General features: G+C 45.1%; 1 protein-coding gene across 1 annotated transcript; it reads right to left on the bottom strand.

Moving 5' to 3' along the window:
* Positions 1–1,271: 1,271 nt before the first annotated feature.
* LOC149430897 (uncharacterized protein C11orf96 homolog) lies at positions 1,272–2,978 on the bottom strand. The gene has a single exon (XM_089665939.1). The coding sequence runs from the start codon at positions 1,998–2,000 to the stop codon at positions 1,662–1,664; it is 339 nt and encodes a 112-aa protein (XP_089522065.1). The 5' UTR covers positions 2,001–2,978; the 3' UTR covers positions 1,272–1,661.
* Between the last annotated feature and the right edge of the window lie 11,163 nt (positions 2,979–14,141).

Genomic DNA, 14,141 nt, shown 5'->3' with positions numbered 1-14,141 from the left:
CTTTGTCGATGTACACACTGAACTGCTGCTTCCTGTAGCACCTGTGACAAAGCCTGTGCGCCTGTCAGCGGGGTTGAGCTGGGCTTTAACTGCAGAAAGCAGCATTGTCAGTCTGCTAGTCCATCTAACATTCCCTTCCTCCCCAGACTGACAATGCTGCTTTCTGCAGTTCCCCCTGTCCGCCTTCATCCACAGTGGGGGCGCTCTAATACAGGAGGTGTGTTACAGGCCAGATCACCTGGAGAAAAAGCCTGAAGAAAGAAAACGAATGCAGATGCCACACCTGATGATTGCTGCAATATATCCCCGATCTTGTCTCTAAATATCACCCAAACCGTCCTCTCTTCTCCTCTCCTCGCACGACCTCCTGCTCTCTAGCTTCCTTGTCTCCTCCTCCCATGCTCGTCTCCAGGACTTCTCCAGAGCCTCCCCCATCCTCTGGAACTCTCTACCCCAATTTATCAGACTGTTGCCTACTCTGCTCACTTTTAGGCAATCTCTGAAAACCTATCTCTTCAGGGAAGCTTATCCTGCCCTCAGCTAATAATGGAATCTTCTATTCCTCCTACCAGTCCATCCCCCACAGTTATTATCTTTAGTACCACTAGCCCCTCCCTCTTAGACTGTAAGCTCCCAGGATCAGGGCCCTCCTATCCCTCTTGTATTGAACTGTATTGTTGCTGTATTGTCTCCCTTTATATTGTAAAGCGCTGAGCAAACTGCTGGTGCTATATAAATCCTGTATAATAATAATATATAAATCCTGTATAATAATAATAATAATAATAATAAATCCTGTATAATAATAGTAAATAAATCCTGTATAATAATATAAATCCTGTATAATATTAATAATAATATATAAATCCTGTATAATAATAATAATAATAATAATAATAATAAATCCTGTATAATAATATAAATCCTGTATAATAATAATAATAATAATAATAATAATAATAATAAATCCTGTATAATAATAATATATAAATCCTGTATAATAATAATAGTAATAATATATAAATCCTGTATAATAATAATAATATATAAATCCTGTATAAAAATAATAATAATAATATTATATAAATCCTGTATAATAATAATATATAAATCCTGTATAACAAAATAATATATAAATCCTGTATAATAATAATATATAAATCCTGTAATTTGTAAATCCTGTAAAATAATAATATATGACATTTTGGAATTTGAATTTTTGCTATAAACCGTAAATATTTGGGTCTGAGAAACAAACATTTAGTCCGTAATTAGAGAAATTATATTTATTTGTTGAGGAAGGACACAAGAAAATAGAGATATTGCTTTAACAAAACCCAACTCACTAAATAGAATATGTATACAATAAAACTATATAATATAATATATGGCTACAAATCATATACAAAACATTCATGTGGAACACTCACACTGCCATAGAGGGATCTGGCTCACAGTTCAATAAATACAAAAATAAGGATTTCTTTCTAGAAAACGCCAAAGTCCGATATGTAAACGTCATCATTATAATCCACCGTGGATTCCATTCATCCTGGTGGAAAGTCCTGGGCTCCCCAGTAGCTCTCCCATAGTGGGGTCCCCTCTCCAGGATGCTGGTGAACATTGTTACATTGGAGCGTAGCCTTCCCAGGGTGCCCCCCTCACATTGTGGAATCAGAATCGCTGGAGTCCAGGCTGAGTTTGTAGCAGTTGAGTTTGTCCTTGTGGAGGTGAGTGTGGTTGGAGCTCCTCCTGAGGCTCTCCAGGGACTGTAGAAAAGACTTTCTGGCCTTCTCCTCCTCGGAAGGAGAGACTCCCTCTTCCTCCACCTCCCTGATCTCTTCGAAGGAGAGGAGCTGGGAGCGGAGTCGGCTCTCCCTGCGTCTCCTCAGGGCCCCCTTGGTGGGGGAGGGCAGAGGAAATTCCTCCTCTAGGAAGGCGCTTTGTTGCATGGCCTCCTGGTAGGTGCACAGGTGGTCCTCAGCCTGAGTGACGGACATCCTGAGAGAAGAGAGAGAATGGGGATGTAGTGCAATGGGGACCGGAGGGTACTGGTCAATATAGGATGTTGTTCAAGAAGGACCAGAGGGTGTTGTGCAATAGAGGATGCTGTTCAGGGTGGGCCACAGGGTGTTGTGCAATAGAGGATGTTGTCCAAGGTGGGCCACAGGGTTTTGTGCAATAGAGGATGTTGTCCAAGGTGGGCCACAGGGTGTTGTGCAATAGAGGATGTTGTCCAAGGTGGGCCACAGGGTTTTGTGCAATAGAGGATGCTGTCCAAGGTGGGCCACACGGTGTTGCACAATAAAGGATGCTGTCCAAGGTGGACCACAGAGTGTTGTGCAATAGAGGATGCTGTTCAAAGTGGAGCACAAGGTGTTGTGCAATAGAGGATGCTGTTCAAGGTAGACCAACGGGTGTTGCACAGTAAAGGATGCTGTCCAAGGTGGACCACAGGGTGGTGCGCAATAGAGGATGCTGTTCAAGGTGGACCACAGGGTGTTGTGCAATAGAGGATGCTGTTCAAGGTGGACCACAGGGTGGTGCGCAATAGAGGATGCTGTTCAAGGTGGACCACAGGGTGTTGTGCAATAGAGGATGCTGTGAAGATGCTCTAGTGTGCAAGAGCAGGTGATTCTTTGCAAGGGTGCAATCCCACGGTTTAGGAGCTGAGGGTGCTGTGAAGATGGGATGCTTTGCAGTACGATGAAGACGGCGCGGTGCAGCGATTTTTAGGAGTGCGCTTTGTCGTTCAGTTCTCTGCTCGGGATGGTTTGCAGATCCTGTGCAATGGTCCTGTTCGGGGACCAACGGGCAGACGATGGTGTAGAATAGCGCGCAGAAGATGGCGAGCAGAACCGTAGATCCCAGGAAGGTCGGTCTCAGCTGTGCAGTGCTGCAGCGTCAGTTCCTTCCATTCAGATCTGCTCAGCCTGTATAATCTGCATCGGCTCCAATGTCTCTGCTGCTCCTCCGGCTCCCTCCATCCTTTTTATATCCCTTCCTCCTCCTACACACAATCCGCTCCGATGACTCCCAGCTCCATGTAAAGTCTGTTCCGGTGACGTGGACCGAGTGACACAGACATGAGGGGGGTGTGAGAGGGGATCCTGGAAGATTGGGGGGCTTCCTGTACAAAGCGTTGGCTGGGGGGATAGGGGGGAGGTAGTGCAATACGTCTTCCTTTTTTTATTAGTAAAATATTACCAGAATAGATTGTCAGCTGTTCATCCAAGAACACATCGGCGTGAGTGACGGCTCTTCCTCAGATTGATGGTGGGACAGATGTCGGTGACTCAAGGCCCCCGTGATGGGTTACCGTGTTACCTGCTAATCACTGACTCATTGGGCTTTATTTACTAAAACTATGTGGCGCAAAATCTGGTGCAGGAACCAATCGGCTTCCAGGTTTTATTGTCAAAGCTTCATTGAAAAAGCTGAAGTTGCAAGCTGATAGGCTGCCATGCAGATTCTGAGTGATCCAATTTTAGTAAATCTCCCCCAATGTATTGATTGTACCTCTGACTATACAATGAGGCCGACCTGTGAGGAGTGTTGGCATTACCACCAATCAGTGCTGCTGGATTTTAAAGCTAAAGTTTAATCTGTTTATATTTTGTCCGACCCCCCCCCCTTTCTTATATATATATATATATATACCTTTCTTTTTCATTCCATGCCTTATTTTGGACATGGTGATGTCATCACTGGGTCTCTGTGCTTCTCTATGCAGTGGCTGGTGGGAGGGTGCTGTACATAGCTTCCTGGAAACATAGCACCCTGCCCTGCCTCAGTACTCCTCTCAAGAGCCCTCATACCTGATGCAAGGGGTGGGCTGTTTTTTGGGAGGAGTTATGCAAATATAAAAAAAGAGTCATGGTCTAGAAGAGTGGGAGTTCCTAGGCAGGCTCCTGATGCATGGGCACCTCTGGGCACTGCCCAGGGGCCCCAGGTGCACGGGGGCCTACATAATAATATTGCATTACAGCATACTTGCCAGCTGTCCCAAATTTGCCGGGACAGTCATGCTTTTTACTAAGCTGTCCCGGGGTGGCCTGGGCAGTGTCCCAGAACCAGTACTGTGTCCTCCTGACTCCCCCTGTTCTGTGCCCTCCTGATTCCAGTACTGTGCCTGCTGACTCCCCCTCTACAGTGTCCTCCTGACTCCCCATGTACAGTGCCCTCCTGACTCCCCCCGTGCTCTGCCCTCCTGACTCTCCCCGTGCTGTGCCCTCCTGGCTCCCCCTGTACAGTGTCCTCCTGATTCCCCCGTACAGTGTCCTTCTGGCTCCCCCTATGCTGTGCCCTCCTGACTCCCCCCTACTGTGCCCTCCTGACTCCCCCCCTACTGTGCCCTCCTGACTCCCCCCTACTGTGCCCTCCTGACTACCCCCTTTCTGTGCCCTCCTGACTCCCTCTGTACAGTGTCCTCCTGACTCCCCCCGTTCTGTGCCCTCCTGAATCCCCCTGTTCTGTGCCCTCCTGACTCCTCCCCATACTGTGCCCTCCTGACTCCCCCCCGTGCTGTGCCTTCCAGACTCCCCATGTGCTGTGTCCTCCTGACTCCCCCTGTTCTGTACCCTCCTGACTCCCCCTGTTCTGTACCCTCCTGACTCCCCCTGTACTGTGCCCTCCTGGCTCCCCCTCTACTGTGTCCTCCTGATTCAAGTACTGTGTCCTCCTGGCTCCCCCTCTACTGTGTCCTCCTGATTCAAGTACTGTGTCCTCCTGACTCCCCCTGTTCTCTGTCCTCCTGACTCCCCCTGTTCTCTGTCCTCCTGACTCCCCCTGTTCTGTGTCCTCCTGGCTCCCCCTGTACTGTGTCCTCCTGGCTCCCCCTGTTCTGTGTCCTCCTGGCTCCCCCTGTACTGAGTCCTCCTGGCTCCCCCTCTACTGTGTCCTCCTGATTCAAGTACTGTGTCCTCCTGACTCCCCCTGTTCTCTGTCCTCCTGACTCCCCCTGTTCTGTGTCCTCCTGGCTCACCCTATACTGTGCCCTCCTGGCTCACCCTATACTGTGCCCTCCTGGCTCCCCCCGTGCTGTGCCCTCCTGACTCTCCCCGTGCTGTGCCCTCCTGACTCTCCCCGTGCTGTGCCCTCCTGACTCCCCCTGCACAGTGTCCTCCTGACTCCCCCCGTACAGTGTCCTCCTGGCTCCCCCTATGCTGTGCCCTCCTGACTCCCCCTGTACTGTGCCCTCCTGACTCCCCCCCTACTGTGCCCTCCTGACTTCCCCCGTTCTGTGCCCTCCTGACTCCCCCCTTTCTGTGCCCTCCTGACTCCCTCTGTACAGTGTCCTCCTGACTCCCCCTGTTCTGTGCCCTCCTGACTCCCCCTGTTCTGTGCCCTCCTGACTCCCCCCTATACTGTGCCCTCCTGATTCCCCCCCGTGCTGTGCCTTCCAGACTCCCCATGTGCTGTGTCCTCCTGACTCCCCCTGTTCTCTGTCCTCCTGACTCCCCCTGTTCTGTGTCCTCCTGACTCCCCCTGTTCTGTGTCCTCCTGACTCCCCCTGTGCTGTGCCCTCCTGGCTCCCCCTGTTCTGTGTCCTCCTGACTCCCCCTGTTCTGTGCCCTCCTGACTCCCCCTGTGCTGTGCCCTCCTGACTCCCCCTGTACTGTGCCCTCCTGACTCCCCCTGTGCTGTGCCCTCCTGGCTCCCCCTGTTCTGTGCCCTCCTGATTCCAGTACTGTGCCCTCCTGACTCCTCTGTACTGTGCCCTCCTGACTCCTCTGTACTGTGCCCTCCTGACTCCTCTGTACTGTGCCCTCCTGACTCCTCTGTACTGTCTCCTCCTGATTCCAATACTGTGCCCTCCTGACTCCCCCTGCATATGCATAGGGGAGCAAAGGATCAGGGCAGTAAAAGTTATCTCCGTATATACAGACTGGAATCCATGTTGTTGTCACCAAAGATAATTTGGGGCTGGTAAGTCAGTGCAGGGAAGAGGGTGCCGAAGCTTTACCACCATGGCTGCACTTCTCAGAATGTTTACTACAGGATCGCAAAATCCTTCCAGACTGGAAACTTGCGCTTGTAAAAATGAAGTCTGCAAGTGTATCCAGCACTAAAAATACCCGTCCCCGACCCCGTCCGGGATTTCACAATGACCGTAAGCCTTCATTCTCAACCAGTAAGCTTTTATAGAAATGCTTACACAGGAGTTTTTTTTTGGGGGGGGGGGGCATATTTGCTAGTTTTGTGCAAGTATATTCATTTTTTGTGTTTTGTTTTTTCAAGTGATCTTTCATGTTTGAGGAGATGCGGGATGGAGGGTACAAGAACACACTTATGGTGGGGATGCCCCAAAATACAGGAATTCAGGCAGAAGATAATACAACAAATAGTTGAGATTACAAGGGAAAGTATATTCCCTGCATGTATGTGGGAGATCACAAGCTTCATAATGGCAGCAATGCCAAGCTGCGGGTTCTAAAGCAATCAAAATCCTCTCTTGTATTAGGAAAGGTATAGACTCCAGAGAGAGAGATATTATTTCCACCCCCCCCCCCCCCCCCCGGGTACAAATCATCAGTAACACCTCATCTGGAATATGCAGTTCAGTTTTGGGCACCAGTTCACAAAAAGAACATTGGGGAACTGGAGAAAGTACAGAGAAGGGCAACCAAACTGATGAGAGGCATGGAGGAGCTCAGCTATGAGGAAAGATTAGAGGAACTGAATTTATTCTCTCTTGAGAAGAGGAGATTAAGGGGGGATATGATCTCCATGTATAATACATAAGGGGGGATATGATCTCCATGTATAATACATAAGGGGGATATGATCTCCATGTATAATACATATGGGGGGATATGATCTCCATGTATAATACATAAGGGGGGGATATGATCACCATGTATAATACATAAGGGGGATATGATCTCCATGTATAATACATAAGGGGGGATATGATCTCCATGTATAATACATAAGGGGGGATATGATCTCCATGTATAATACATAAGGGGGGATATGATCTCCATGTATAATACATAAGGGGGGATATGATCTCCATGTATAATACATAAGGGGGGATATGACCACCATGTATAATACATAAGGGGGGGATATGATCACCATGTATAATACATAAGGGGGGATATGACCACCATGTATAATACATAAGGGGGGATATGACCACCATGAATAATACATAAGGGGGATATGATCTCCATGAATAATACATAAGGGGGGATATGATCTCCATGTATAATACATAAGGGGGGATATGATCACCATGTATAATACATAAGGGGGGATATGATCTCCATGTATAATACATAAGGGGGATATGATCACCATGTATAATACATAAGGGGGATATGATCTCCATGTATAATACATAAGGGGGGATATGATCTCCATGTATAATACATAAGGGGGGGATATGATCACCATGTATAATACATAAGGGGGGATATGACCACCATGTATAATACATAAGGGGGGATATGATCACCATGTATAATACATAAGGGGGGATATGATCACCATGTATAATACATAAGGGGGGATATGATCACCATGTATAATACATAAGGGGGATATGATCTCCATGTATAATACATAAGGGGGGATATGATCTCCATGTATAATACATAAGGGGGGATATGATCTCCATGTATAATACATAAGGGGGGATATGATCACCATGTATAATACATAAGGGGGATATGATCTCCATGTATAATACATAAGGGGGATATGATCACCATGTATAATACATAAGGGGGAAAATGATCTCCATGTATAATACATAAGGGGGGATATGATCTCCATGTATAATACATAAGGGGGGATATGATCACCATGTATAATACATAAGGGGGATATGATCACCATGTATAATACATAAGGGGGGAAATGATCTCCATGTATAATACATAAGGGGGGATATGATATCCATGAATAATACATAAGGGGGGATATGATCTCCATGTATAATACATAAGGGGGGATATGATCACCATGTATAATACATAAGGGGGATATGATCTCCATGAATAATACATAAAGGGGGATATGATCACCATGTATAATACATAAGGGGGGATATGATCTCCATGTATAATACATAAGGGGGTTATATGATCACCATGTATAATACATAAGGGGGATATGATCTCCATGTATAATACATGAGGGGGGATATGATCTCCATGTATAATACATAAGGGGGGATATGATCTCCATGTATAATACATAAGGGGGGGGGGATATGATCACCATGTATAATACATAAGAGGGGATATGATCACCATGTATAATACATAAGAGGGGATATGATCTCCATGTATAATACATAAGGGGGGATATGATCTACATGTATAATACATAAGAGGGGATATGATCTCCATGTATAATACATAAAGGGGGGGGGCATATGATCACCATGTATAATACATAAGAGGGGATATGATCACCATGTATAATACATAAGAGGGATATGATCTCCATGTATAATACATAAGGGGGGATATGATCTCCATGTATAATACATAAGGGGGGATATGATCTCCATGTATAATACATAAGGGGGGATATGATCTCCATGTATAATACATAAGGGGGGGGGGGGGATATGATCACCATGTATAATACATAAGAGGGGATATGATCACTATGTATAATACATAAGGAGGGATATGATCTCCATGTATAATACATAAGAGGGGATATGATCTCCATGTATAATACATAAGGGGGGATATGATCTCCATGTATAATACATAAGGGGGGATATGATCTCCATGTATAATACATAAGGGGGGATATGATCTCCATGTATAATACATAAGGGGGGATATGATCACCATGTATAATACATAAGAGGGGATATGATCTCCATGTATAATACATAAGGGGGGATATGATCTCCATGTGTAATACATAAGGGGGGATATGATCTCCATGTATAATACATAAGGGGGGATATGATCACCATGTATAATACATAAGGGGGGATATGATCTCCATGTATAATACATAAGGGGGGATATGATCTCCATGTATAATACATAAGGGGGGATATGATCACCATGTATAATACATAAGGGGGGATATGATCTCCATGTATAATACATAAGGGGGGATATGGTCACCATGTATAATACATAAGGGGGGGGGATATGATCTCCATGTATAATACATAAGGGGGATATGATCTCTATGTATAATACATAAGGGGGGATATGATCTCCATGTATAATACATAAGAGGGGATATGATCTCCATGTATAATACATAAGGGGGGGGGATATGATCACCATGTATAATACATAAGAGGGGATATGATCTCCATGTATAATACATAAGGGGGGATATGATCTCCATGTATAATACATAAGGGGGGATATGATCTCCATGTATAATACATAAGGGGGGGGGGATATGATCACCATGTATAATACATAAAAGGGGATATGATCACTATGTATAATACATAAGGGGGGATATGATCTCCATGTATAATACATAAGGGGGGATATGATCTCCATGTATAATACATAAGGGGGGATATGATCACCATGTATAATACATAAGAGGGGATATGATCTCCATGTATAATACATAAGGGGGGATATGATCTCCATGTGTAATACATAAGGGGGGATATGATCTCCATGTATAATACATAAGGGGGGATATGATCACCATGTATAATACATAAGGGGGGATATGATCTCCATGTATAATACATAAGGGGGGATATGGTCACCATGTATAATACATAAGGGGGGGATATGATCTCCATGTATAATACATAAGGGGGGATATGGTCACCATGTATAATACATAAGGGGGGGATATGATCTCCATGTATAATACATAAGGGGGGATATGATCTCCATGTATAATACATAAGGGGGGATATGGTCACCATGTATAATACATAAGGGGGGGATATGATCTCCATGTATAATACATCAGTGGTTCAAATGAATAATATCCCACTGCTTGTAATGTGAGTTGCCAGTCATTGCAGTAACGCACACATTACAATAAAGCGCCATTAATATTTTTCTATGTCAGAGTTCCCCAAACCTGCTTAAAAAAAAAAGAAGTTAATGCAGTTGTATGAATCTCTATGCAGGCAGCTACACCGCATTGCTGAGACACTAATGACTCCCCCTTTGCACCCCTGGGGCCACCCACAAAGCATGACCTCTTGGTGGGACTGGAGGACCAGTGTTGCTCATTCACTAAAGCACAGGGGCAGACTGACCATTTGGAAACTCAGGCACTGCCCGAGGGCCCGGGGTCAGGAGAGGGCCCCATGAGATGCCCCTTTTTCATAGGCTTTTTTGAGTTTGGGCAAGGACATAGGGGCCCCATGATCCCCTATTGCCCGGGGGCCCCATGAGTTGTCAGTCCACTCCTGACTTCATTACAGAATATTTGCAGTGCCAAGGGGCTACACCAGTGGCTGTCAACTTAGGAGCTATAGGGGGCCTCACATGTGGCCCCTGACATCACCAAAGGGCTACACATAATGTTCAATATTTATAATGCTTGAGAGGACTGTCAGAGACTGAAGACCTAATAGAGGAAACGAGGGCCAGAGAGTGAACAGGATGTATTGGGGTTGATTTACTAAGTCATCAGAATTAGAATCGCGCAATCTGTGTGCAATTTCAGTGCGATTTCTGAAGACTTTATTGCGACTTGTGAAGTTTTTCAACAATTTCTTGCAACTTGCAGTGCGATTTCCATTATATTCTATGTCTAAATGGATAGCACTTCCACCTGGCAGTACTCAGGTCGTCGGCAGGGGCGGACTGACCATTTGGTAACTCGAGCACTGCCCAAGGGCCCGGGGTCAGTAGGGGGCCCCATGAGATGCCCCTGGTACCTTTCATAGGCTTTTTTGGGTGTTTTGAGTTTGGGCAAGGACACAGGGGCCCCATGATCCCCTATTGCCCGGGGGCCCCATGAGTTGTCAGTCCGCCCCTGCTAAAGCAGTAGAGTTTGTTCCATTTAGTAGCATGCATTTTCCATTAGCTTAGTGGATGTGGGCAGCACAGTGGCTAATTGGTTAGCATTTCTGCCTGGCAGTACCAGAGTCGTTGGTTTCGATTCCCAGCTATGGCACCACCTGCCTGGAGTTTGCATGTTCTCCCTGTGCCTGCATGGGTTTCCTCCAGGTACTCCGGTTTCCTCCAACACTCCAAAGACATGCTGGTAGGTGAATTGGCTCCTGTCTAAATTGTCCCTAGTATGTGTATGTATGAATGTGAGTTAGGGACCTTAGATTGTACACCCCTTGAGGGTTAGGGACTGATGTGAATGTATAATATATATGTAAAGTGCTGCGTAAATTGACGGCGCTATATAAGTACCTGAAATAATTAAAAAAATAAAATAAAATGTGGTGAAGCTACTCTGACTTTAGTCATCCAATCAAGTGGCAGAAAAAAAAGAATCCCTTTTTTTTTTTCCTTGCCCATGAGTTGGTAGTCTTTCCAAATTTTCACTTCGCTTCACCTCATCCAAGTTATCCACTTGTCTACCGGACACTTTCACCCCCTTCCTGCTCAGGCCAATTTTCAGCTTTCAGCGCTGTTGCAATTTGAATGACTATTGCGCAGTCGTGCGATACTGTACCCATATGAAATTTTTATCATTTTTTTTAAGACACGTAGAGCTTTTTTTTGGTGGTGTTTAATCACCAGTGGGGTTTTTATTTTTTGCTATGCAAACAAAAAAAAAAAAAGACCCAAAATTTAGTAAAAAAAAAATTTTCATAATTTCTGTTAAACAATTTTGCAAATAAGTAATTTTTTTTTTCTTCGCTGATGGGCACTAATAGGCTGCATTGATGGGCACTGATGATGCAGCACTAATGGGAACTGATAAGGAGGCACTGATGGGGTTGCACCAATGAGTGCCCTGATTATCAGTATAAATGTTCCCCTGATTACGTTACCTGTGACGAAACACGTAGGGCGGAGCCACTTGCACACACTACTGCGGATGTGAAGGAAGACCGAGGGCTGGGCCCACAGATTCAGAGGGTACACGATGCCACACAGACACAGACAGCGGTTCTTTTAAAACAATTACGTTTACTGAACAGTTATAGTGAACATGTAGTTGAGCATACGTGAACAGAATGATAACAGCGCATAACCATACAGTAAGAATAATACTGTCTAACACTAACCCCGTACTTGCGGACTTTTTCCCAATGTCCAGAAAGCAGCCTGGCTGCGCCTGAATGTTCCTGAGCAAGATATAACGTTGGGGTGCACCCTAAGTATTGCGCAATACTATTTGTAATCCAAAGGAAAGTGGAGTGTGTCTCTTGTAACTTTCTGGTATATCCAAAATGTCACTGACCACGTGTGGTGCGATGTGCTGCGGCAAAGCCGCACTTACGGTTCCCTGGCAGGCTCTTGGTGCTTTCTCCTGACCCACTCCGGAACCGGACCATACAGTCACTTGTTTCCTGGTCTCGTTGTGAATCTTCCTTAGGTGCCCTCGCTAGATTCCACTGTGAGTCCTACATCCTCTTCCAGGCCCCACACAGATTCCCCAGATGTCCTCAGCATCCAACAGCCAGACCCAGACTCCACTTCCTCCTCAGCACAGGAACTCCTCCCCTTCCCATAGAGTTTGTGATGCAGTAAGTCATTTCTTAATTGCAGCCTCAAACCTGCATTTACAGTTCACTATGACCCTTCTGAGGGTCCTACTCGGCCCCTAAATTAGTATTCATTAAACTTTATAGGGTAAATAAGCATTTATCTTGTCTTAGCAAAAGTCACTACAAAATCGATTCTTGTACTTTGCTGCCATCTACTGACCAAAGAGCATATTGCAGTTTAACATTACACACCAGTATTAATCCATGCGTCACACTCTTACAGATGTGTGACCGGCCGGTGGCCATTTTGAAAACTGGAAAATTTTGATTTTTTTTTTTGCCTATCAATGCCTAATGATGTTTGCTTTCTCGTGAGTGCAACCATACTTTAAATAAATTTTGTTTTAATGGTTTTACACTATGTGGGGCACTCTTTTTTTTTTTTTTTTTTAAGCTTCCTACCATGAGTCTGAACTTTATCCTAAGTGGTGTAGATACCCTAATTAAAGTCCACTGTTTGGAAGGTCTTTACTTGCTCTCTTGGTGATCTGGAGGAGGATCTGATTGTCTGGCTTTTTTGTTTATAACAAAGTGCGATTGACCACTTCTAACAGGGGGTCATACCTGTCTGGTAAGCCTTTCGCATGAGTGGTTGGTGACACAACTGTCCTAGGATTTCCTTTGTTTCATCACAGCCTCTGGGGACTTTTTCTTTATTTTTGGATGGACTATTTTTTATGACACATTTTTCACAGTTTTTTTTCACTAATTATTTGTCACTTTATTAAGCACTGCACTTCATGTATATATCAGTATAAATGTGCCTGTGCCAGTTATTGGCTCTCCTTTCCTCATGCTGTCATTGTGCATGAAACAAAGTCGGCTGATAATCGTCGAGTCTGTTTACGCCAGCCTTTCTCAACCTTTTCAAGGCAGAGGAACCCCTAAGATAACTTTCCAGTCTCAGGGAGCCCCTGCTAAAAATGACTATATTTACAACTCATGATATATCAATGTGATGATCAATGGGAAGAATGCTCCTTACGCTTGTGGTCATTGGGAAGAATTACCCCGTTAAAGATAACTAAAAAGAATGGTGTCAGTGGGAAATTATGTGGGAGGCAAAAATTGCTCCTTGCTGAAGGAACCCCTAGCAACCTCTGGAGGAACCCTGGTTGAGAAACCCTGGTTTACACTGTGATTAGCTGTCTGTTTACACTGTGATCAGCTGTGATTGGACACAGCTGATCACATGGTAAAGGGTCACTGTGATTGGTGATCACAGAGCAGGCCTCGGGGCTGCGCAGGTGGGGCAGGGTTTTAGGAGGACGCTCTCCCAGAACTAGCCAAGTGCGTTGTAGCCGTCATTCAGCTATAGTGTGGTCAGTTAAGTTCGGAGTGCCTGGTACAAATGCTCAGATAGTTTCTTTTGTAATAGGAAATATTGATTGGATATAATACAGCCAACACGTTTCAGGAAAGAGCCTCCAATTTCTTCAGGGCCTGGATGTATGGCTTGTAATCAAATCCACATGGGATTCATTAAAGAGCC

Source organism: Staurois parvus, unplaced genomic scaffold (genome assembly GCF_062004578.1).
Source record: "Staurois parvus isolate SC_StPar_1 unplaced genomic scaffold, SC_StPar_1.0 ptg002421l, whole genome shotgun sequence".
NCBI lineage: Eukaryota > Metazoa > Chordata > Amphibia > Anura > Ranidae > Staurois > Staurois parvus.
This window is presented reverse-complemented; position numbering and strand designations above follow the sequence as displayed.